Consider the following 24379-nt stretch of genomic DNA (forward strand, 5'->3'; position numbering starts at 1 on the left):
AATTTATTTACAACAGGTTTCTCTCTAAGGCTGACAGGATATTTTCAATTGCAGAGATGCAAGGAGGAAGGAGATGTCAGGGATGGTTGGGAGCTTTAGTGACTGGCTTCACAGCAGTACCAGTGACACAGGAGGCAGCATTTGGCTCTTGTTGTTTCAGTAGAAGAGGATAAAGCTCAGAGATTTCTTCATTTGCTGGACTGGAAACCATTTGGCAGAAGATGAAGTTGCCTTGCTAGACCATAACGTTCAATTATTTTGACAAATTAATAGCTGTGTGGTCATTGTGATCTTAGTGCAAATACAGAAGCAGTGTAAATGAATTGCTGTTTAATCAATGGAATAAAACAATTCAAATACGTTGTTGTATATATGTAAAATGACAGGTAAGAAGGGGAACTGCACCACTAAGAAAGTACATTTGAGAAACAGCTTTTCAGTGCTTTCCCAAGAAGTTTATGCTTGTTAATTTTTTTTCCCCTCCCCCAAGAAAAAGGTCAAGTCAAGAAGAAATAACAAACTGTCAGTGAAGTTTTGCTTTGTAAGAATGCACCCTCTGACTTTATCACTGGAGGATGTTAACTCACCTTCTTGAGTTCTGTCTAAGTGTGCCAGTGCTTTTCTGTACTAACTGTAAATATAAGTGATCGGAATCAAATGTAGCAAAGGGAGCGATGAATTAATTATCCCCATCTAACATCAAGTCAGTCTGACTGCTGGCAATGCAAATGGATAAACACAGAGCCAAAAACTTTGGACCGTCTTTCTTCTATAGACAGCCCCTGTTCTTTTGGTTTGACAAACCTGCCTAGGAATAAAGGACACTTGACCAAAGAGTTTACCTTTATATAGTATCTGATAAGTATCCTCCGGAGGTCGAACACTTGCAGCATCGTTGCAGCGTTGTTATCAATGATGCTATATCCTTCCAGGATGTACTGGGTTCGCGTTATTTCCCATGTCAGCCATCGGAGGTTAAAGGCTGCATTACATGATAACAAGTGAGGCAAGTGCCCAGGCTTGCAGCAGCAGCAGCCTTCATTGTCTTCATCTCCTTCTGTTATAGCTTCCACTTCTCTCTGCTGGCAATATGTCCCTTGGCAGTGAGAAAAAGAGAGTACGCTGCCAGTTATTGGGGGAGGAGGGAACAAAGGACTTCTTCCAAGCCAAAAAGAAGTATGATTGAAGGCTTTATGCACTTAGCAAAAATCTAACAGAAAGAGCTACGACAACAGATCAGATGTGCCAACTGATCCATGCGTAGCAGCAAATAAAGCAAAGTACGTTATTTATTTACTATCACCTATAAAAGCCAAAGGGGCCTGATCTAATGTTCTAGGCGTTCGGTTCTGAGCTGAGTGAAACTACAGACCACAGCTTCTGCCTTATTAAAAACTCCCCAGGATGCAACACTAAAGAGCCTTGCTCCATCAGGCACATTAAGCAAATTGATCCAAGTCTCAGTCCGCTTCTTCAAATAACGCACAGGATGCAAACAAAGGTTTTACAGTGTGCCAGAGCACTTGTAAAATCTGGGGTTTAGCAAACTGTACTAGAACGCATGTTCCAAAAATAACATCCACTGGGTTGTTCTTTCTCCCACTGGAGTAAAAGCTACTCTGGATCAAGTATCTCTTAATGAATACTACTAGTGGCAGTATATCTTCAGGACAGAACAGCTTGCTAATTAGCCTGTTACACAGGCTTTAGATCAAAACAGAGTAAATCTTCCTGAAAAAGAGATGTTAAGGCAAAAAGAAGGCATGAGGCAGATGCAGAAACAATAATGTATCTGCTCTGCAGACTGCATTTCTAGCCTATGCTGTTGTGGACACTGGATGGCCAAGCTGAGCCTTCCAGGATTTGAAATGTATGAATGTGGTTTCTAAACCACGTAGGGCACTACAAAAGAAAACCCAGGTGGACACCTCAAAATACACAAGTTCTCCAACTACGCGAGCTCAGTTCTTGATGTATGGATCTTTTTAAAATGTACTCTCTGTGGGCTGTTGCAAAACTTAACTCTCCACTGAATTTGTACATAAACCATCTTTCAAGGCCACCTCCTGCGATGCAAGTTACACGTACGTCTGGCATGGGCCTTCTGCCCAAGGTTCAGTAGCACCCCAGGAGAGAGCCGGCTCCGTCAGCTTCCCAACGGCTTCAACAGGAGCGGAAGGTGCAAGACACCGTGCTGCAGTTCAGCAGCTGTGACCCCCCCTGCCAGGACCGACAGGCCTGTTCCGTTGTGTCACTGGCAATGGGAGAAGAATTTGGCGATGTTCATCATCTGAATGTTGGACCTGGAAAGAATAGCGTCAGCTCCAGTCCCCCAGTGTTTGCCAGCACCTGGAAAGCGAGCCTGGAGCAAGGCAGCGCCCAAAGGCCTTTCTGCGCAGCACCAGGACAGTGTCTATCCCAGCCCCATCCCAACTGCCTGGTCAACAACCTGTGGACTTCAGTTCGTACCGACAGAAGTAGCACCCAAAATATTCCTTTCTCCGCACTAAGAAAAACCTTTCAAAATATAACAAAATATGTGAAAGTATTGGTTATCACCTCTTTTTTTTTGCCTGGACACCTCCTAAAATGTATCGAGCATGCAAAAACATCCAAGAAAAAGAAGAACAGAAAGATCAGAAGGAAACGTGTGAGAAATAAAACAGGATTGTAGCCCTACGATATGGGGGGCAAAAAAGATCACGTATATTCCAGTGTTCTCTGTTCAGTTTTCTGTAAGTAAAAATTTACACGGTGTAGCCAGTGTTGTTCACACACTGATATATGTATTCCTCCCTGGACTTCAGAGATACGCAGTACGACAAATTATTAAATGTCTTCAAGCCTCCCAAATATAAACACCTTTCCTCTCAACACTGCCACAAAGTACAAAACATGACCTATTAGCTGACATTTCCAGTTGGACTAGACATGAACTGGACTGCTTCTGCTTCATATTTCACAGATTTCTACATGAATTAACACTTCCTGCTCAACAGCAAAAAAAAGCAACAACCGCTCTGGGCCAGTGGATGCTTTTCCAAAGTCAAGTCACAAGGCATCATACTCAAACTCAAGCAGGGAGGCATATTCCTTTGTACATAGCTCCAAAAGAGTGAAGTAACTACTCCATGCCGGTGCTGTTACTAACGCTGTGATGTTTATTTTTGAAAGTTTAAAGGTCTCTCAGTATTAAACTGAATTAAAGAGAAGATACACCTTCATCCTGGGTGCTAAATTAAGTATTACCAAATGTTTCTAACTGATGAATTACACAAGCCTAATCAACAGCTGCCAGGGATCCCCTTACAACTAAGGGACCTAAAGATGGCTTTGCTCAGTCTGTGTAAGTCTGTTCTTAAATATTTTCATTTTTTCTTTTGGTATGGAAAGATCACATTTCATTCCTATGGAACGCTGGCTGTTTCTATGTGATCCCTGTATTATTACTATTAATAAATACCAAATATTATTACCATAGATTTTGTAATTACTACTTTTCTTAAGCCATTTATTTTGTAAAATACAGGGCCTAATGAGGCTGGCAATGCAAATAACAGGCGAATTTCAGAGACCCTCGGTGTCTGAGGGAAGCTGTCATCACGTGCATAACCAACAGAAGATGCCAGAACAAGTATTTGCGTTCTCAGCTAATTCAACAGGTAAAAATGTCTCCGAGTCATCATTGCTCGGTAATTTTAACCAGTTAAAAGTTAAAATTACACTACAGTGGGTGCAATTAACGTTGAACTTGGGGAGCGAGAGACATTCTAACTGAGACTATGTTATTCCAGACGCTCTGGGAACCAACCAGAGGAGCTTACATGGTCATTTGGCAGATTTATTCCAAAGAATGAAATCAGGGCTGTGCTCTTCAACATCTGGCAAACGTGCACTTGCTTAACGAAAGCTGTTTGATGGCTGTGGGTACTACCACCTTGGGGATTTGTGTCCGGACTGCTTGCGGAGCCACTGGGGTACCCCTGTTAAGTTTAAAGGTGTAAGCTGAGCCATGGCCAGCGCTCTGAGACAACACCAAAACCTATTCCTACCATCATGCTGCTGATCAGTATTTCCAAAAGACGCCTAGCAAAAGGACTCCAGCCTGCAAAGACAAAATGCAGGCTTGATGTCCAAGTACATGGTTCCCTCCCAATTCTTGCAGTCAGTTCTAGAAAGACTGCCAGTAATTTTCTCTCATCTTTAATTGAGCCTTATTTTAATCCATGATGCACTGGCTGGACTTCAATGCCACAGATTTGCACGTTACTGAGAAATTTCATTTTACCAGTGCGTATATCAATCCTTTTTGGTTCATTACTTTAGACACCGGTACTGCAGAGACTAAGGGCACGTGCTCAGCTTTATGCATTGAGCCAAAAGGGACAAGTCACGGCAAATGAAGTTAAGTATTTGTGTACATCTTTTACAGAAGGGTGGCCCTAAACTTTCGTGTGTATGTTAGAAGCTGATGATTTCAATGACAGCTTTTATATTGCTTCTCAAAAAATTACCGAGTTCAAGCAACTCTGAGAGAATTATTCATAAAACCAAAGAGCAGGGAGCAGAACGTGCACTTCAGTTCTGCAATATAATTAAGTGTAGTACCATTAAATATTAAAATACAGGAAAATGTTTTCACTGGTAATTAGTCATTTTAAAATCTGAGGGAAAACATTTTTTTCACATTTCTTTCTGCACTAGGAAGAAAATAAGCTCTCATGCTTCACTCAAGCTTCATCATTCACTGTGACCCTTGCTAGTACAGATGAGACTGATTCATTTGTAAGATATCTAACACTGGATGGTTGCCAAAAATCCATCAATGCAAAAACATGCGCCAGCTGAACAAAGCAAGGTCAATCTATGTGAGCTCAGGAGAAAATCAGGGTGGGAACTTGGAGCTCTTTCTTATTTTCCTGACACATCAGGATTTGAGGACTGACTTGTGCTCTGCCAGAATGATCTGACCTAAATGGAAATGAGAAAATTGAAACCGAAGACTGTAATCTCGCTTCAAGAGGATACATAAAATACACCTACATTAATGACCACCCAGCCTTCTAGAATTTAAGGGTGAAATCGAAGTGTGCTTTTGAACTCAATTTTGAAAACTCAAGTGAAAAGAACAGTATTTTTTGGTTCTGAAGGGCCAGAAAGACAATCCTGTAACACAACCACATGCTTCCAGAAGCAGTTTGAGTTTCTATAAAGCACTGCAGTTCAACAACACATCTAGAATGAGGACTAATTATTGCAGCTGAAGGAAGCGATAGCTCGAGCACTGGGCATTGCTGACATACAATAAGCAACTAGGGTGCAAATGTATGTAGAAAGGGCTCACAGGGCTCATGCAATAATCCCACCCCACAAACGTTAAGATGATCATAAGTCACTCTCTTACACTAGGCACTTCAAGCTTTAAACTCTGCGACCCCAACGACCAGTTTTGGACTAGGATTTAACTAGGTGTTAAGTCTGAGAGATGGAGCTGGATATAGAGATGGCAGCTGTGAAGGTGGACTGAAGCCCAGGGTAACTCCTTCCGTAGGCCATGCAGAGGTGTCTTCACCGATGGATGACTCCACAAAGATGCCTGGCTGCTCACCAGTTCGGCAAAATCATGCACATGATAAATGCATTACAGTGGAAGTCTCTGACTCTGCTCCACCCTGCTCTGCAGCAAACCTGAGTATTCACCGAATCTGATGGATAAGGCTCTTTCCCAGGGAACACTTCTCTTCTGCTCAGGATAGCAGCTTAAGAAGCAGCACTTATCACCCAGTAGCTGCACAAAGAGCATAATTACGCCATCCTCTCCCAAAACAAACCTCAGATACAGCTCTAGAAACACAGAAAAACAAACACTTCAAAAAGGAGTGAACTGAGCTCCCAAATGGAACCCCAGAACTGGACACATTCTGGAAACCAGCAACAGTTTTGGCTCTTTTCCTTGTGGAATTTGGATCAAGAACAGTAATTTATAGGCTCTGATGGTCTCGGGTTGTTTCAAAGAAGTATCTCAAGACTTAAAAAACAATATTAATTATTCAAGCATCAAAGCTGTCAGTTATGAAACTGTGGTTTGGTTTTCAGCTGCTTCAGGTGCTTGCATGCCCGAAAAATAGCCTGGCTTTCAAGCCAGATCAGTTGCTCTGATAGCAGGCATACCATCTCCTCAGAAACCTTTCCTCTTCTTGGTCCACAGAGACACATTACAGAAGGCCAGGTGGAAGAAAGCATTCACTAAAGATGCCGGTTGTTAAACTTGCATCTGCCAAATACCACAAAAACCTCTCATGTCATCTCTTTTGGAGCGCAATGCAAGGTGCCACATTTTGTTTCTGGCAAAGCTATTTTCTCAACAAAAAGGTTGCAGTGCATCCAATGACATTTTCCTTCCTTCCAGAAGTCTTCTCCAGTGCACCCACATATACATATAAAGTTGTGGAAGGGAGGAAAGGGAAAAAGGACATCAACTATTCATTCTGGTCTGTGTCACAGAAACTATTCTAAGCCTATTTGAAAATCATAGATGGCTTCCACTGCTGGAGCACTGCTGTACACCTAGAAGGGTTGTACATCATAGATTTCCTGCATTCAACATAAGGCAGGATCTTTAAAAATCCCAATTAAATCACCAAGGTTAAAGAAAGCCCTTTGCATCCTCTCTGTCCATGCCTCTAGTATTTCTGAGCACTGTCTCTCTCAGCCTCTGTTCTTTCCCACAAACAACATACTTTTGGTTTTTAACCTTCTGCCCAAAAAGATGTGTTAAAAATAGCTGCTTTTCTCTGAACTTGTAATCTATCAATACCTTTTGATGGTCTGGTGCATACACTGAACATACCTCAAGTGTGGTCTCAGGAAAGACATGAAGGTGGGCACTTTAATTTCCCAACAGCAAGAGGTGATTTGTAAAAGTGAAAGTTGCAACCACCCTTTAAACAAAGAATGATTCTTGCTAGCGCTACGGAGCCTTCAGACAGAGAAATCAAACACAAATAAATATTCCTTACACTGGTAATGTACTTGCTGCTGTAATAAAACTACACAGTGTACACATGCACTGCAGAAATTAGTATCTGTTCTTATTTCTTAGACATCGTTACTATGCTTAAGGTGTACACCCTAAACTGGCTGCATTCATACACCATTTTGCGTGGGAAATAAGCTAGCTAACACAGAGAAAGCCCCACAGGCGATCCCATCCTGCTGTCACAGCTGCCTTCCACTACGTACAGTCACATCTGTGTCTGCTCTGCGCTTCCTCCCTTGATTCATCTAATGAAGCTCCAAGCGAAGCATGAATATTGAACATGCAACATGCAGTAACCAAAAAATCATAGCAGAGGTTTAGAAGTCAATTACATGATTGAAGAATCCCAGGCATGGGTTAGAAAATAGCTCCTCAAGATTTCAGCATCACCCTCCGTAAGTTATTTCTGCACACGTAACGCCTAACTGGATGTTCTCCAAAAGACACTTTGTAGAGGCACAGACTAAACAGGAAAATATTTTAAGTCTTCCTTATTCTACAGGGAAGTTGCAGGAGCTAGGTATTTTGACATTCATCCTGCTTGTTCCCTGATTGTGGTTTTCCCCTGCCTCTTCCTTTCAAATTAAATGATACATTATGTATTTCCTCTGGCAGGCTGCTTTTAGCATACAGCTCTGGTCTAACACCGACAGCAGAGCTCAGTTAACGAAGGGCTTGATTCCCCAATACCAGTGGGGTCCACCAGTGCAGCTCCCTCCAAGTTTTCACCTAGCCTGAGCTCATTACTACCCTCTCTTCGATTTTGGTAAAGGAGGAGTTGGGCATCTCCTCTGAATGCCTGGAGGTATCGAGCCTCCCCCTCCCTTTACACACAGGATCGACGCCAGGGAGGCACATCCCCTCTGTCTGTAGAAAGGAAGAGTGAAGGACTAATTCATACAAGGTGCTTAATTTGAACAGGACTAATCCCCGCTTTGATGACTCTCGTCTTTCAGTCTGCTCAGTCTGTATCTTCTTACCCTGCCTGCAGGGGTTCGGTGGTTGGGGTTTTGTGGGTTTTTGTTTTCATTTAAAAGCTGGGCCAAATGCTTCTATTATATACAGTTAGAAGGGCATCTGGATCAGTCATCATTTATAATGGCAACTCTCCATTAGGTTGGACTGCAGACCTGGGGGGCAGTACCTCCTGCCCTCCATACACCTAAGTTCAGAAGACTCAGTGACCCCTTCTTTGGGCACTGCTGTGGCAGTATCGCCAGCACAGCTTTTCAGCTACCACAACAAGAAACACCCATAGGAAAATCCAGAGCTCCGCAACGCAAACATTGCTTTTAGTTTACTCATAAACAGAAAACAGTCACAGACACAGAGAACACTGCTGTCATTCATTCATTTCCAAAGCAAACACGGACTTCTTATTTAAGGAACAGCAGATTTTTAGGGCCCTCAATTAAAATTACTTGTTTGAAATTGAAGTCAAGCAGCCAAAGCTCAGAAATTACAGATTACGAGTTCCTCCTCTGGCCCTTTTTTCCCTCCTTGCGGGAAACCGTTCTGTACAATGAAAGGAATCGGGGTCCTATGTGCAAAACAGTGCATGACCAGACAACTAAAAATAGGAATGTAAGATGCCCAGAGCAGAGGAAATGAGCCTAGTGCTTAACAACTGCCTCTTGACTTTGCAAACCACCATGTTCTTCCAGGGCAGCTGCATACACTCTTCCCACTTACGCAGAAAAAAATTCCTACTGTATTCAGCTGTACCCCACACCAGTCATTTGCAAGATATGAAATGGTGAAGGACATGCTTAGTCTGCAGAAGAGATGGCTCTCGGTGCTGCCTGGGGACAGCTCTGACCTCCTGCCCCTGCAGGCAGTGATCCCGCTCAAAGGAAGCAGCAAAGAAAACCTTCCAAGGAGGAGTTGCAGCTCAGTCCCAGCTTTCACAGAGCTTCCTTGGGATAGCCCTTGGCCCAGCCCCTTACAGCTCCTGCCTTCAGGTCAGCCCTTCTGGCTCCTTTTACTCAGACTCAGTGCCCCAGGGTCTGGGCACCCTTGTGTAACCCCTATGGCCCCAGCAGAACAGCCTGGCACCTTGTTGACATGAGGACAAAAACTGTTACAGAGAGGGCACGGTACCGCAGCACAGCTCACCTGGCTTACCTGGGGCACAAGCCACCCCCTGGTGTCAGCACACCACCTCAGCGAGTCTCTGCTGGCCACGCAGCAGACTATCTGCCCACGCTTTGGAATCCATGAAGCTTTTATTAGTGTCTCTGTTGGGCAGATCCATCCTATCTGGCTTGTGCCTGGTTCCCCTCTGTTCCTCCTACTCCATCCTTAAGCAGGCTGGTAATTCATGTGGTTTCCCTGGCACCCATTCTGGACGGCCCAGTGGGGTTCGACTCTCACAGGGCATGTCAAATGCTACGTGTTTGAGCTGTTCTCCCCTCAGGTATGTTCCTTTATTGAATCCTACATGGCTTCTCTGTTCCAAGCCAAACAACATCATAACAACACTCGCACACTCTAGTGTCTCTTCCCATAACACCTTCTCTACCCAGAGAAAATACTCCAAAAGCCGGAGAAACCTTCCTTACACACCATGTCTGCGAGGACACAAACTAACCACACGTTTTCTCATATTCTTGGAATAGCATCATCCAGTGGGTTCAGAGAAGAGTACGGGGGGAATCCATCTCCCTCCCATTTCCATCCTTTCCCTCTCCTTCTAGTATTGGGTGCTCTCTTCCCCCAGTGACACTCCGAGGGTGAGGAGGAATAGGGGACTGGATCTGTACTGCAGATGAGATAACCTAGGTGAGATTCCCATTCCCGTTTTCCCACTGCTCTCTTCCTCCTCCAGCAACCTGCCTGTGCTTTCCCAGTTCACAGTTCGCTGCTGCTCTGTCTGCCCAGCTCTTTTGAACACCCAGCTAAGGGTGCTGTTTGCAGGCTGCCAGCCTCCTCCTGAGGAGCGTGAGAGAGACTGGGAAAGGGGATATTCTCAATGGGAACTCAGCTGGCTCTAACTGGCAACCCATGAAACACAGGGGAGGCTGCAGGGCTCAGCCCCAGCTGAATGTGAAGACCTGTTGAGCCAGCAGACGTGCTGGATCTACTCACAGAGCGAACCAGGTGCAGTACTAACACTGAACAGCGTTAGGCAATCTGCATGAAAAGGTCATTTTTCAGACGCATTTAGTTACTTAAACTATGATTTTAGGGAATACTGCAGTGCCTTGACAGATAGCACACTGCAATTTTTCAGCTTTGCTCGCTGATCCAAATGCCTGGTAATGAACCATCCTGGCTCAAAGTCAAAGTCTTCCCAAATCGCAATGCAACAAAACTACCCAGTTGTTCACCATTCAACTTCCAGTTCATTAAGCCCATCTGCTAGACCCCTGATCTTTTTATCCAGCTAGCAAATGGTTTGAGGATCCTTTCATATTTTTTTAATCTCTGTTTCCAAGGTTTACTTTTTTTGAACTGAACTGCCCAGGGATGGTGATGATGGAGAGGGACCCAGCAACAGGTGGCAACTGCATAACGGGGAAAAAAAAAAAAAACCAACACTCACAAAACTCATGTAATTTAAGCATGAAACTGAGATTTCTTTCTTCTGTTTGCTTCAAATCCTACAGTGAACTATTTTAACACAGAAGGACGATCAGCAAAGATAATTTTCTGAAACTAGAATGCAAGTTAATGGAAACATACATGGTCCTGCTTACTGAAAACCCCAACAAATCTGAAAATGTCACCACTGTCCATGATATATCTCTTTAACATACCTAAATACCTCCTGCAAGTCACTATTCAGATCTGCAGAAATTAATGAACTATTTTTTTCCTTTACAGAGTTTCCAGAAAGAATTATAACTGTGAGCAACCTAAGAGGAATCAAAATGATAGGCTGACTTAAAAAACGACAAAAAAACAATTATCTCAGAGATTTACCAGCCTGTGAAACCAGTGGTACTGTAACAAAAAGATCTGAACTGCCACGGTATTTAACTGTTCTTGCAGAACAACAGAAATCTGCATTTGTCTGGCCTGGATTTGAAAGAAGTAATAGCAAATTCCAAATCCACCCAAAAAACACTTTCCACCTGTGGACTCTATAGGGTGCTTAATGTCAGTACCTATCCCTGACACAGCAGCACCACTGCTTACCTTGGGGGCACACAAGGAGGATGTAATACTCGCACAGATGTCTTTGTAGTTGAAGAAAGCCACACAGCCAAACATACATCATCACCATGAACAACAAGAAATCACAAGGCTGATAAACAAATTATTTATCTTCTTTCCCAGTTTCTTTTTCTTACAATCACCTTTGTACTGAACAGGTAGCTCTTCAGGTACTACCATACCGAGCTGTTTCAAGTATTTACGGTTTTCTACGTAACATTTCTTAAGATACAGGAGGGTTATCTTCATCCCCACCACACAGGAGGGAAGTGAACATCAAGCATTTACCACAACCTGTTCACCAGCCTACAGGGCGTCTGTCACAGGGCCAAGGCTGAAGCCCACACGTTATTTCCTAGTCTAATCCTCCCACACCTCAGTGCATTCAAAGAGCCAGTCTGTCTCCTATTTTCTCATACTCAACCTTGTTGAAAAGTCACCTCGATTATACACTCCTGTTGCCCATTAGATGCTCAACCCTTGAGCCCCAGAAGCTGTTTATTGGACCTCCAAAACTCACATCACCTGTAATTGCAAAGTGGTACCTTTGAAAGGTTACAAACCCAAGCAAGTAACCCAGACAGCCAACATGTGTAGCATGAACAAAATTTAAAAGCTGTTTAAAGTTTAGTGGGTTTAATTTCCATTTTTCTTCCTACTTTAGGGACAATGATAGACAAAAGGACAGGAGTGTGACACTACAAGCAACTGGCCTCACAAAAGCGATACCATTGAGGAAGGGGATGCAATTATCATTTCCTAAAGAGGATTGTCCTGACAAAGGAATATACTGAACAGGCAGAAAGTGAGGTCCCTTCTGCAGCTGGAACCAGCCCTTCCTAAATAAGAGAAATATGAAGCCCTGGTCGACTTGCTTCTCCCTCTGCTGTTCTGCTGTGACAGAGACCACCCAGCTCAGCCCACGATCTGACACAGAGCGTTTCCCTGTGGGAGGAATCTGATCATATTTGTTGTTTTTTTTTCCAAAGACAAGTTTTGGGGGTTGAACAATTCTAAGAACAACTTTGGGTGTTCTAAGAACTTTTCGTGGTTATGGAGGGAAAGAAATGCTGAAAACATAACTAAGCATAAGCTAAAAGAACTGTGAACCAAGCAAGTAACTCAACATGCCTTCTTTCTGAAAGTTTTGTGATACTGCAAACACGACTCCCAATTTCTTACCATCTAAGTTTCAAAATATTGTCATTCAAATAATCACACAAAGAAGTACAGAGATTTTAGACAGACAAATAGCTGTAAAAAGAGACAGAGAAAGGTCCTTAAACTCTATGTCCTGCTATAGAGCTGTGATAGATTAAGAAGCCAAACAGGGTTTGTTGCTGGTTTTGTTGTTATTTAAATCATCAGGGTTCCTTACCTCGAAATTCCAGCCCTCTGAGCTGAAAGGTGACAAGGCCATTTCCAATTTCGATCAAGTGCACAAAGGCATTTAAATAATCCGATGCCAGAATAAAACAGTCTCCTGTGTTGTAGTTTCCCCAGCGGCCCAAAATCAAATCTCCACAAAGAGACTCCTGCAGAGATCTTGTCAAATGCTCATAAAAAATGGAGTTGAGATTATTGTCATCGTTTCCTACAACCAGAGCAGCACACATTCGTAAAGAATAGAATTTATAACACGCTAAGCCATTCTGCATAAAATCCCATATTCTTTTTCATTCCTGCATAAAGATTCTTCCTCTCACTGGATGATATCTTCCTGATACTTTATACAATCTACATTTCCTAGGTGGTTTTTAGCCCTTCAGAGAATCACACCTGAAAATTCTGCTTAATATAACCAATATTGTAAACAGAACATCAAATTAATAATTACACATATTTCAGACTGAATCAAATCATCTCTGTGTTTTACAACAGCAAGAATTTTTTGGCTAACTGAATGTCTCTGCAATGCAAATATCTACATATCGTTCTTAACTTTAAGAAACCAGAAATCATTATTTCAGTACATAAGCTTAAATCTGAATATTGTTTCTGAGATTTTTAAGGAATTAGTTCACACAGCTTCCAATAATTCTGTTGGGATTGTTTTCTTGCAGTCTTCCAGGAATTTGTCAAGGCTTTGTCCATGACTTATCTCTTGGTACTTAAGATGAGGATACATATTTTTTGAGTTCCTTTAGTATATTGAGAAACAATGAAATAAGTTTTGTTCGCCACTAGAACTGTTACCACTTCTTTTAAAATAGTAGCTGTCCAATTACACATTGCTTGGACCAATTGTCCAGGTGAAAAACACCCCATCACAGTCTAGAAGTGTCATCTCATAAAGGTCTATGGCATTTGACTGGATTAAAAGCAGCACTTTATGATGGTGATCTGTGAAAGGGAACGAACCTTTCACAAATGCTAACACAGTGCCACATAATCCAATGTGCTGTTGTCTTGTGTTGTACACTTTTACACAATATATGCCTGACATGAGAACTGCTTTTCTTGCCTATAATGCATCAGCATCTCACCTTCAATACTTATATGATGCTGGTACATGAATAGACACACATGTACAAACCAGCATCTTGTAGGTGTATTTGTATACAAGAGAGTGTATGTGGATATATATGTACAGGTAGACATGCATATTTATATATGTGCATATTTAGAAGCAGATCTAAAGATCTAACATGGAGAAAAAAAAACACAACAGAAGATGACAGGCTGTAGCTTCCCCCACAGATTGTTCCTCCATACAAGAGGAGGAGTGGGCACGTTACTATGCTGCCCGTCATCACCATGCCCATTATGCATCCAGCCCTGGTGTGTATGTACACGCAGGTGTATATTCATATCCAGACACACTCAGCTATACACCTTCTGAAATTTTTTTGTTCAAAATCTGAGCAAGTCATAAAATGAATCTTTTAAGCACACACACAAAAGGAATGTTTTGCTTGAGCTATGGGGTTTAAATCATAATTAACTTATTAGCATATATAATAATGCTAAAGGTTATTGCTATCAGATGACAGAACGGCTTTGGGAAACATCTTATCCTCCTGCCTTGAAACGATAAATAATGAACGAGCACTATATATGCCCCAAACTGCTAATACCTCCCTCGCCTTCTTAGACACTCTGGATTACAACCATTTCTGCTTAAAGATGTGTATTTAATCGCACTACTGATGTAATGGATAAGGATTTAAAAATTGTGTGTGTGCATGACAGAAATATAATGCAATGATTACAACGTAAACTTAGACCTCCACAATACAAGCCCCTGACACCTCAGTGGCAAAATAAAATCGGCCACAGAAGGCTAAAGTGGAAGGAACCCATATATGAAACCCTGCTCTCTGTCAGTGGGACTGGGAATTGGCATGAAACGCTGGTACCAGTTTCCCCTGGGAAGGGCTCTGTCCTGCCAGGTGCTGAAGGGCGTCAGCCGAGGTACCACACGCTCCCTGCATCCACCCACCTGCCCAAAAATGCTCTCACTTTCCAGCCTCACAGCACCAAGAGGTGCTGTAACTGCCATGGACTGGAGCTCATTTAATGCACCGATACCCAGCGGAGAGGCCCACCATCTTTCCTACCGCTTTCTTTCACTTCCTCCTGCAAAATTTCCATGACCCCTTTTTCCCCCTTCTCCAAAAAGGTTTCTCTTTAGCGAAGAGGAGATACCTGTAAGCCCAAACTGCCCAGCAGCAGGGCACTGTTAACCTGCTGCTTTTTCCCAAAGTCTTCCCCTGCCCACGGCTGACCTTTGAGTCTAGCCAGGGTGCCTGCTGCGTGCTCCGCACGAACGGCAATCTTACCGTTAACCGAGCAACTCAGCCCAGCAGCCGACTGCAGCTACACGCAGCTGAAGAGTGAAATTACTTATCAAGTCACAGAATCACAGAATGGTCGGGGTTGGAAGGGACCTCTGGAGATCACCTAGTCCAACCCCCTGCTAAAGCAGGATCACCCAGAGCAGGTTGCACAGAATCACGTCCAGGTGGATTCTGAATGTCTCCAGAGAAGGAGACTGCACAGCCTCTGGGCAGCCTGTGCCAGCACTCTGGCACCCTCAAGGAAAAGAAGTTCTTCCTCATATTTGGAAGGAACTTCTTATGTTTCAGCTCATGCCCATTGCCCCTTGTCCTGTCGTTGGGCTCCACTGCAAGGAGCCTGGCCCCATCCTCCTGACACCCGGCCCTGAGATCTTTGTAGACATTGGTAAGATCCCCCTCAGCCTTCTCCTCTCCAGGCTGAACAGGCCCAGCTCCCTCAGCCTCTCCTCATGAGGCAGATGCTCCAGCCCCCTCATCACCTCCGTAGCCCTCCGCCGGACCCTGCCCAGCAGTTCCCAGTCTCCCTTGACCTGGGGAGCCCAGCCCTGGACACAGTTAACTCACACGACTCAAACCAGTGCTCTGCTACATCAGCTTCCCAAGCAAATCCTCAATGGTGCAAATACATCAAATTTTTCAAATCAAGCAAAACACCCAAACTCCCAGGCCATACCTGCATCCTTTTCGATCTGAATTGCCAGTCTGGTGTTGGAATGGTCCGATCTTTTGGTGCTGGAAATAAAGACATGTTGTACAGCCAAACCTTTTTTAAAAAAATAAGATTCTCCCCCAAACACAGTTTTATATTCTTTTTAATATATCTTCTTATTCTGTGTTTCTACCATTACGCTGTTCACACTCTAATCCACTCACCAGTTTACTCCAAGTAGGCACATAAAGTTATTTCAGTTCAGTACTGCCATTGATATCATAGTTTATCACCACACAAAAGTGTCTGTGTCCCCTCCTCTTTCCCCTCCAATTCTTTCTTGCCCATTTTCCTTCTTGTGGGGCACAGTCTGTTCAGAATTTGGCATCTGTGATAATACACGACACTATGTACTTAAATAATTGAACTGGCTCCAGAGGCACATCAGCCAGGTGCCACTGAAACGGTGAATAGAAAGAATATTAAATCAGTCTTTCTTCCCTTCAGAGCCTTAAGGGAAACAGCTGGACGCAAGGGGTTTTCTTTGTGTAAAAAATATTTCTGTGGGTGTATTAACATCTACAGAAAAACAACAACAAAAAAATGACTTAAGTTTCATATTTAGCTAGGCAGCTATGAGAGAGTCCCTGCTCATTCTTGTAACTTGAAAAAGAGTAAAACACAGGGTCTTAGTCCAGACAGACAGTATCCCTGTCTCTGTTATGGATGACACTTTCCCTACTCAGTATTTTCAGTAGGAGAGGAATATAAATACTGCAGGAAAAATGGTCACAAAACAGAAAGTGACTAAAAAGTAGATTGGATTGAGCTTTTATTCCTACCCCTACCAAAAGACACTAACAAGGTCTGAAAAGAAGGGATGAGCAAATCACTATGGGCAAGCTTGTGTCCAACAGAAGGGAGTGATCGTTGTGGTGGCCAGAAATATTCCGCACCAGCAGTCCAGAGCATCTCCCAAGCATCCACCTCCCAAGCCTTCAGGGTACAAGTAAAAGCCTGGTTTACAGAAATGCTACAGTAAATTTAGATTTCCCTGAAATACTGCTCTGGCAGTGGTACTTTAGGATTTCAGGACACTTCATTAAGAATATTGCCTTGAAAGTTTTGCCCTCGATCGCTAGCTTTAGCAGAAGATCTATCAATCAGATACGTAAATATTATCATTTTGGAAAACGGAGTTAAAGCAGAAAATGGGAAAAGACAAAGCCATTTTCCCTGAACAATACTCAGCATAAGGTTACCTGCGACAACGGTGAGAGTCTCGTCTGTTCAACAGCCAACAAATGCAAAGGAAAAGTGCCTAGGTGCCACCTCTCCCGGCACAGGAACCAAGGGAGACACCCAGGCATGGTCCTCATCGCGTCCCTGGCTGCACTGTGATGAGGGCAGCGTGGCATGTGGGACTGGCTAGGGTCTGACTCACTGGGGTGGGGGGCACAGGGCACAGTGAGGACCTTGAAAGGGCTGATGGCTGGCCAGCCAACTTACAAAGCCCGAAGTTAGCTACTCACTACGAGAACTTAGCCATGCCCTGAGGAAGACTGTGCCAAAAAGGGTGTAAGTTATATGGGAGGCTTTCAAACAGCTTAAGTGACGCTGCAAAAGGATGGTGTAAACCCTGTAAACCCAAGGTAACGTTGTCTTTGAAGCACAGCAGAGTCTCTCTGGGAGTCTGTCCTCATCTCAGCAGTGACTCCCAGGATTTTGTGTGTCAGTACACCAGTTCTTTAAAAGGCTGGAAGTTTCTGAGCTGAAGCTATCAGCTCATGCTGAAGCCAGCTGGGAGAAGGATGCCGTTGATGCCCCTAATGTTAGAAAGCCTTTTCATCCACCCTCTGCAGCCTCCTGCAAAAAGCTGTGGAAAACTGACCAACAGAAAAATTGCACAGGCTTCCACGGAGTAGACAGAAGAGGAACAAAATTGCTTCACTGTCTCTACCTACCAGCAACTGATTTTTGCTTTAAAAAGGCACGTTCTTTACTTACAAGAAATACAGTTGGAGAGAATATGAGTCTTAATTAGAATTATTTGTAATTAATATTACTACATTATCTACATAGATTAACATTTTATTTGATGTATTATTTATCTTCTTGCCTCTGGTTGGCTCAGCTTACTGTAACTGCAGTTTTCATTTCCTATGCAACAGAAAATGTCAAGGGGGGAAAGGGCCTTCTGAGCAGTTCAGAATATAAAGAATGATTTTGCTTCAAAAAGGTCATCAGAATTCTTCTACCCTGATATACACCCACCTGCAACTGCAGCATATGCCAAAGTAAGCAAAAAGATTAGATTATGGAATTCGATCGATTTTCTGTTCTCAGCAGAGAAACACTGCTGATTTCCAAATGTATGTCTTACGATTATGAGATTCCTTATTAACTTTTAGTCCCTCTGAAATCAGCGTGGCAGTACAAAGTACAAGTCAATACTATTCTTTACTCCAATCTTCTATGAACCTGTAAAGCATTTCTGTTCTTGAGGCACATTGAGACCCTTACAAATGAAGCAGTACTTCAGAAAATTCTGATCGCTAACAAGCAGGAATCCTTTTGCCCAGAATGCAGCTCTGGCTCCAATTCTCCCCTCCCCCCCCTCCTTTTTTTTTTTTTTTTTCTTTGAGAGAAAAATGCATGCAACAATCAGTGAAAATCACAAGTGCTGCAGGACACTCAGAGACAGATAATGCAGCCTGATGGGAAGAAAGGATGGAAACAGAACAGCTCTCACAAACAAAACAAAACCAGGCACCATTGGGGCTTTACCTTCCATTCCAAGCACAGTAACAGTTTAAGCAGCTAAAACGTGGGCCTCAGGACATGAGACAAGAAAGGATTTGCCTTTTCAGACACTACCAGAAAACCGCAAATCTTTACGCAGATACTTGCAAGCAGAATTTTCATTTTTTCCAAGACTGAGGGTAACATAGACAGTTTGTAAAGCAAACTTCTATCCTGAAATTCAGTTTGGTTGAATACATTTCAGTCAGATAACCCATTTTGGACTTTAAAAACCTTCCACAATTACTAGTAACCAAAGCTATTATGTTCGTACCTTCTTGAAGGCAACGGGAATGTGCACCGCATTGGACTGTAATAGACTGCGCCTAATGACCGAACCGGTGGCACCTCCACTCCTGGGCTTTCTGCTCTCAACTAGGACCTCTCCAAGTGAACTTTTGGGACCAGTGGGTGATTTGGGCTTTCCTCCAGTGGCCTCTTGCTTAAAATGTGGTTGTTACCACTCATCCAAGATGATAATTAGCTCAGTAATTGGATTTCTTCCTGAATCGCATTATTCTACGTGAACTGAGTGCAGGTCCTTCGGTGCTTGCCCTAGAGAGCAAGTGATTGTATTTGAACATCTTCAGCTAAGTCTTCAGCAATTTTAAAGTCAACATCCTGCTTAGTTCCTGAAATATCTCTCTCATGCTCTTTTAATCCAGCATTTACACGGGCACGGAGATAATCCACTGGTTTGCATAGCACCGTTCGTGACATTATGACTATCGCTTCCCTTTGAAAAGGATGAAGTCACTTCCTATACTTCCCTTGTCCAAAAATACTGCCTCGTTTTTCAACCTGCAAGGACGTTCTTCTCCCACTTTACTCTCCTGATTTCCTTAGAAAGGTGAAAAAAAGACTTGAGGGGGATTCAGACAGCCTGGGGAACGTACAGAGGATGGTGAGAATCAGGCAAATTGGGAGGGGGGGGGGGAGGGAATCATTGCTGTGTTTATTTCCAGAAGATGAAAATAAAATTGCAGCTGTTCTAGCTGCCTTGCTGTTGCTGGGTTTTGGCCCGTAACAGAAATTCAAGATTTCCAGGATCCCTGCTGCGACAGAGGGGATCTCTGCTCTCAAAGAGAACAAAACAAAGAAAAGCAGTTTCCCCGTGGGGGATGCAAGAGCTGCCTTTCTAGGGTAGATCCAAAGTTTTTCTTTGTCTGTGTCCAATGAATTTTAATCTGCCGTTCCATGACATCTAACAGGCAAATCTAACAGAGAGAAACTTTACCATGCTGCAGCCCTATGATTATTCATGGGAGTCTGGGGAAAAAAAAAAATTCCTGATTTCTGTGTAAACGTCTTACGCTGCTGGCACTATAAACGGGAGGCTTAGCATTAAAAACAGTAGTAGTGGTAGGCTACAACTGTGAGGCAGGAGGGAGAATGAGGAGACAGCAGAATAAGCAGGCATCCATGAATATTTGAAGGACACCAGAGGCAAAAACGATGGTACTAATTGGAAGTGTGAGGATGCCCAAGCAGTTTTAAATCAATTTCACCTAAAAGGCAGAATGATTTCACTGTGATTGTAACAGCAAAGACTGACAGTCTCTTCGTGCATAACCATGCTCGGGTTTTCTGGGCAGCTGCATGGAAGATATGCCTTCAGTTTAACTCACGTTAATAAAGAAAGATCTCTTACAAATGAAAGCAAACTTCTCCTTCCTGTCCACTCACTCTGGTTTTTATTTTTCATGTTTGCTTCCTCCCCTCCTTCTCTGACTGCTCCAGTGTTTCATCTAACAATAATAAAAAGTGGCTTTGATTGCACAGTGGAAAACTGGGGGAGGGCTAAGGCATAAGAAGTTCCAGTTGCTAAAGACGGGGCTGTCAAAGAATCCTTTTAAAACATAGGAAAATCTTTCCTATCAATCACGTTTCCAGTTCCTAGGGTTTCTTTCTTAAAAATGTTTTTATAATTAATTCTGAGAGCTTCCTGTGTTTGTTTTTGAGTTTTTTTGTGGTTTGTTTGCTGGGTTGTTTTTTTGGGAGAGGTGTGTGTGTGTTTGGTGGTTTGTTTTTTTTTTAAGTAGGTGTAAAAATCAGCATTGTGGTCATTTGCTGAGATACCAGTGAGGATGTTTGTTTGGCATATTCTGAACCCTTTCCTGAAGATATTTCTCTGCTCCTCCAGCAATAGGGATGTAAATGAGAAGTGTGAATCTAAGATCAAAAGCTGAGTGCCCAACATCCATTAAACAACCCAACTAAGTGTTCTGACATTCGAAGATTTAGCTGGGGAATTTACCTCTAATTTGTAAGCCAGGTCATTTAAGCATCTGTGTACTTTTAAATACACTAATACTTTACCAAAATGTCATCAATATCTCTGCTTTTGTCTGCCTTGCTACTTAACTTCTTTCCCCTTGTCTGAGTATGCTTTTTCTTTCGTAAGGCATTCAATCACTAGCTTCAGATATATTATACTAAGCAATACGAGAAGCAATGTGGAAGGATTATGCCAACTGCACAGAGATGGTTGTGCTCCCTCCTGTGTCAGTGAAGAAAGGCTGGGACCCTGACATCCCTGTCAGGATGGGGCTTAGCACAGGACCCTGCATCACAGCTATACCTCACTGTCACCAATTCATAGAGGTACTCTTCATTTAAAAGCACGTGTTAATTACACACAAACCCATGCATCTGAAATACTGCGGGTGAGCCAAGGCAAACTACAGGAAAGGTACCGCGCTGTGCCCAGCTCTGGGCGAAGAGCTCTGCAGGACCTATTCACTTGGGCTCTGCACTGGCTGGTGGGCCCACGAATGAAGTGGCAAAAGCCTGAGAAACTGTAAGGACCTGGAGAGCAGAAAGGGGGTAATGAGAAATGGCCAGGTGAAGTTTTCACCAGGAAAAGAGAACGAGATCAAACAGCAACAAAACATTACCAAAATGTTGGGAGCTGCTTCAGCAAATGAGGACAAGATGTTTACCTCCTTTACTCCACACAGAGAGATGCAAGTTGTTTAAACATCATAAAAAGATGAAAGGACAGCAAGGCATCTCATAATTAATTCTTAATATTTTTTACTGCTAATAACAAAGTACTCTTGTGCTTTTTTGGGTTGCGATATTAAAATAACATATCCTTATGATATTTAATTGTCACTTTTAGACTCAAGGTGACTGCTTAACAATAGAATTAGGAGGTAGAGATGGCAACAAAGTATGAGGAGGTACAAGAATAGGACTAAGACTGGTGACTGGTGCCTTACGACGAAAGCCTACATCAGGAGTATTAGTTTAGCTCACTGTAGGGTTTTCCATATACATGTTTCTCACCAAAAGATGCAGGGAGGCAAACCAGAAGCTAACCAAGCCATTCCAATACCATAAACCTGAGCGCAGCATGAGTGGCAATACACTGAAGAAGAAGAAAAAAACCCTTATTGCTACTGTGCAGTTACACAAAATTGAATCTAAACCAAGGATAACTTCTAATATATCTGTTTTTTCTTTGCAAGGACTGCTGAGAGTGTTAATCATTTACAGCAGTCACTACGGTAGTCTCTACAGTACTCTTCAGACTGAAAAAATGTCTAGTATTTATAAGAGCGAATGCTGCTAGTCAAAGGATTTAAAAGAAGAAATACAATCCCTCTAGCATTCATCCAGTATTTACCTAGTCCCAACTTGCACAAAGCTTCAGAGACAATTCTCAGTGGCGATGCTGACATAATTCCGCATTTTGCATTACCTCAGAAAAAGCGAGAGATATTTTACATTTTGCTCTTACAAGTCCTGAGTAAATTTGGCTCCAGTACATACCCTGGTACATCAAGAGACAACGAGGACTTGAGCATGCTGTAGCATGAATTATTCCCTGCTGCTAGCTGTACACAATTTACGTATCACCCCAGTTAGAACAGTTAGACTTGCTGAACATCTCCTCTTGTGATCTCAGCTTTTACCATCTTCATACAAGTTGCTTGGGGAGGCATCTTGTTGAATGGAAGTTTTAAGTTTAGTGCTCCGAACCTCAGCTTGTCCCTAAATATTTGATTCAGTAAAATCTAAATCAGGAGGTGATCTTCATTATCCAAGTGAATGGGATGAACGCTTGCCGAGAACTCTTATTCTTATGAAAATTCAGTCAATCCATTTCAACAGGTTTTCAATACTTCACATGACAGAAATTGCATGAGTTTACTTGATCTCATTAGATTTACATAATTTGTATTAGCATTAGATGAACAGCTTATAAAATTTTAGTGTCACTGTGTATCCACGAAAGCCCTTAAAATATTACATGCTTTCTATTTCTGATTTATGAGTCCATTCTCATCTTTCTCTTAGGTCCTGTTGCTGCCTTCCTTTCCAAGTATCTGTAAAAGTCCTCGTCTATCATGCTTATCATTTCCTTCCCTCTATAGGTCTGCGTTCCTGCTTATCAATGTCTGTTGCATTATCCTCTTAGATTTTTCACTGCATGCCTTTTCCTTTTTTGCCCATCCCTTTCCCTTTTCATTTATCCTGCTTGTGGTTTTGATCTCTGCTTGTGTTCCTGCCTGGCCTCAGCATGCGTTCCCTCTCTGATGCCTCCCTTCTGTCTTTATTCTGTCCTCTTAGAATGATTCAGTGAATTGGAGTTGTGAACGCATCTTTAACTCGGCAGGGAACTGCAGAGCACTGAATCAGAATGCACTCCCAATTAATTATCACACATATGGCTCCTATTCAATTAGCCTCAATTTGTTTTATTGACTGCCAGGGGCAAAATTTAAGAAGAGGAGATGTTACCAGTTAAAGAGATACTACCAAACAGTTAAAATACAACTCTGAATTTTGTATAGTGTCCCTTGAGTGTGAAACTCTTAGCAACCCAGAAAACACTTACTTTAATACCAGATCTATTTGATGAAAGGTGCCTGGTTTTCCTGGCCCATCCTTCCCCAGACAGCCCTCACATTTTCCCAGGTCAGTGTGACTCCACACACGGAGTCAAGTGATGAGGTGAGGGCTGGGTTGGAGAGGAGATGTGCATACCTCCGTGCTACAGCAAGTGGCCAAAGGGACACACGTGCACACAGGGTCACTTACTCCATGGGAGGTAACAGGTCAAGACACTGAGGGGAACATAATTTCTAGTAGGGTTTCTTTTAGCCTGGGGCTTCACCTGAAGCAACACCTCCCACACCTGAATGTTATGGCTTTGTCACTCCTCAAAGCCCTACACAGCTGCTGAAAGGGATCGAAGACTCCCAAACCAGGCAAGTGCTGCAGGTACCAGCCCATGGGAAATCCTGGTGGTTTGCAATGTGAAGATGTATGGCAGGTGGGCACTACAGCTGGAAGGAGAGACAGGGAAGGGTCTCGAGAAAACAGTCAGATGAGTCAAGTCTCATGAATAACATGTAACTTCAGAGGGCTCATGAAGAACTAAGGCTGAAGTACGGACAAAGATGTTCTGTTCTTCAAATGTTTTTGGTTTTCTCTATTTTCTGCCCCAATGCCAGAAACACGGCCACACATGTGCCTGGAGAATGGGGCGCAACTTCCCAAAGACTAGTTTATATTCAGCGTTTCAATGGAGGAACATTTTTTCCTGAAAAGAATCATCTTTATTGGGAAATCTACCAGTTATAAGAGAAGAGTAATGATGGAAAAATAGCAGCAAATTGCTAACATTGCAGCATTTGCAACACTGCCAGCGAGGGAGTGCCACCACAGTCAGCAGGAATGCTATGCCCGAGGGCACCCAAGCCAGGCCTAAGCATCTCTCAGTACCAGCCTAGGCTAGATGCTCAAGGATCTAAAGCCCTTTGAAGTCTCCAGAAAGACCCTCACCAAATTCCACGTGCTTTGTGAACAAGACCAGGCAGCCGTTCTGATCTGAACACACCAAAAATTCAGACTAAAACCCACTCATTCACTGGTCCTATTTGTTCTAAGTCCCAGGCACCAACAAGCACCCATTTTGGT

The 24379-nt window shown here is 43.0% G+C and overlaps 1 protein-coding gene across 1 annotated transcript in view; it reads right to left on the bottom strand.

Annotated features, from left to right (window-relative positions):
• PCNX2 (pecanex 2) overlaps window positions 1-24379 on the bottom strand; it is a 159924-nt gene that overhangs the window by 25427 nt on the left and 110118 nt on the right. The window contains exons 24-26 of the mRNA XM_080388846.1: window positions 15671-15729; window positions 12576-12791; window positions 843-1096 (exon numbers count right to left, since the gene is read on the bottom strand). Coding sequence (XP_080244972.1) covers window positions 843-1096; window positions 12576-12791; window positions 15671-15729 — 529 coding nt within the window. The remainder of the gene's footprint in view (window positions 1-842; window positions 1097-12575; window positions 12792-15670; window positions 15730-24379) is intronic.

Source organism: Falco punctatus (assembly GCF_963210335.1).
Source record: "Falco punctatus genome assembly, chromosome: 5".
Taxonomy (NCBI): domain Eukaryota; kingdom Metazoa; phylum Chordata; class Aves; order Falconiformes; family Falconidae; genus Falco; species Falco punctatus.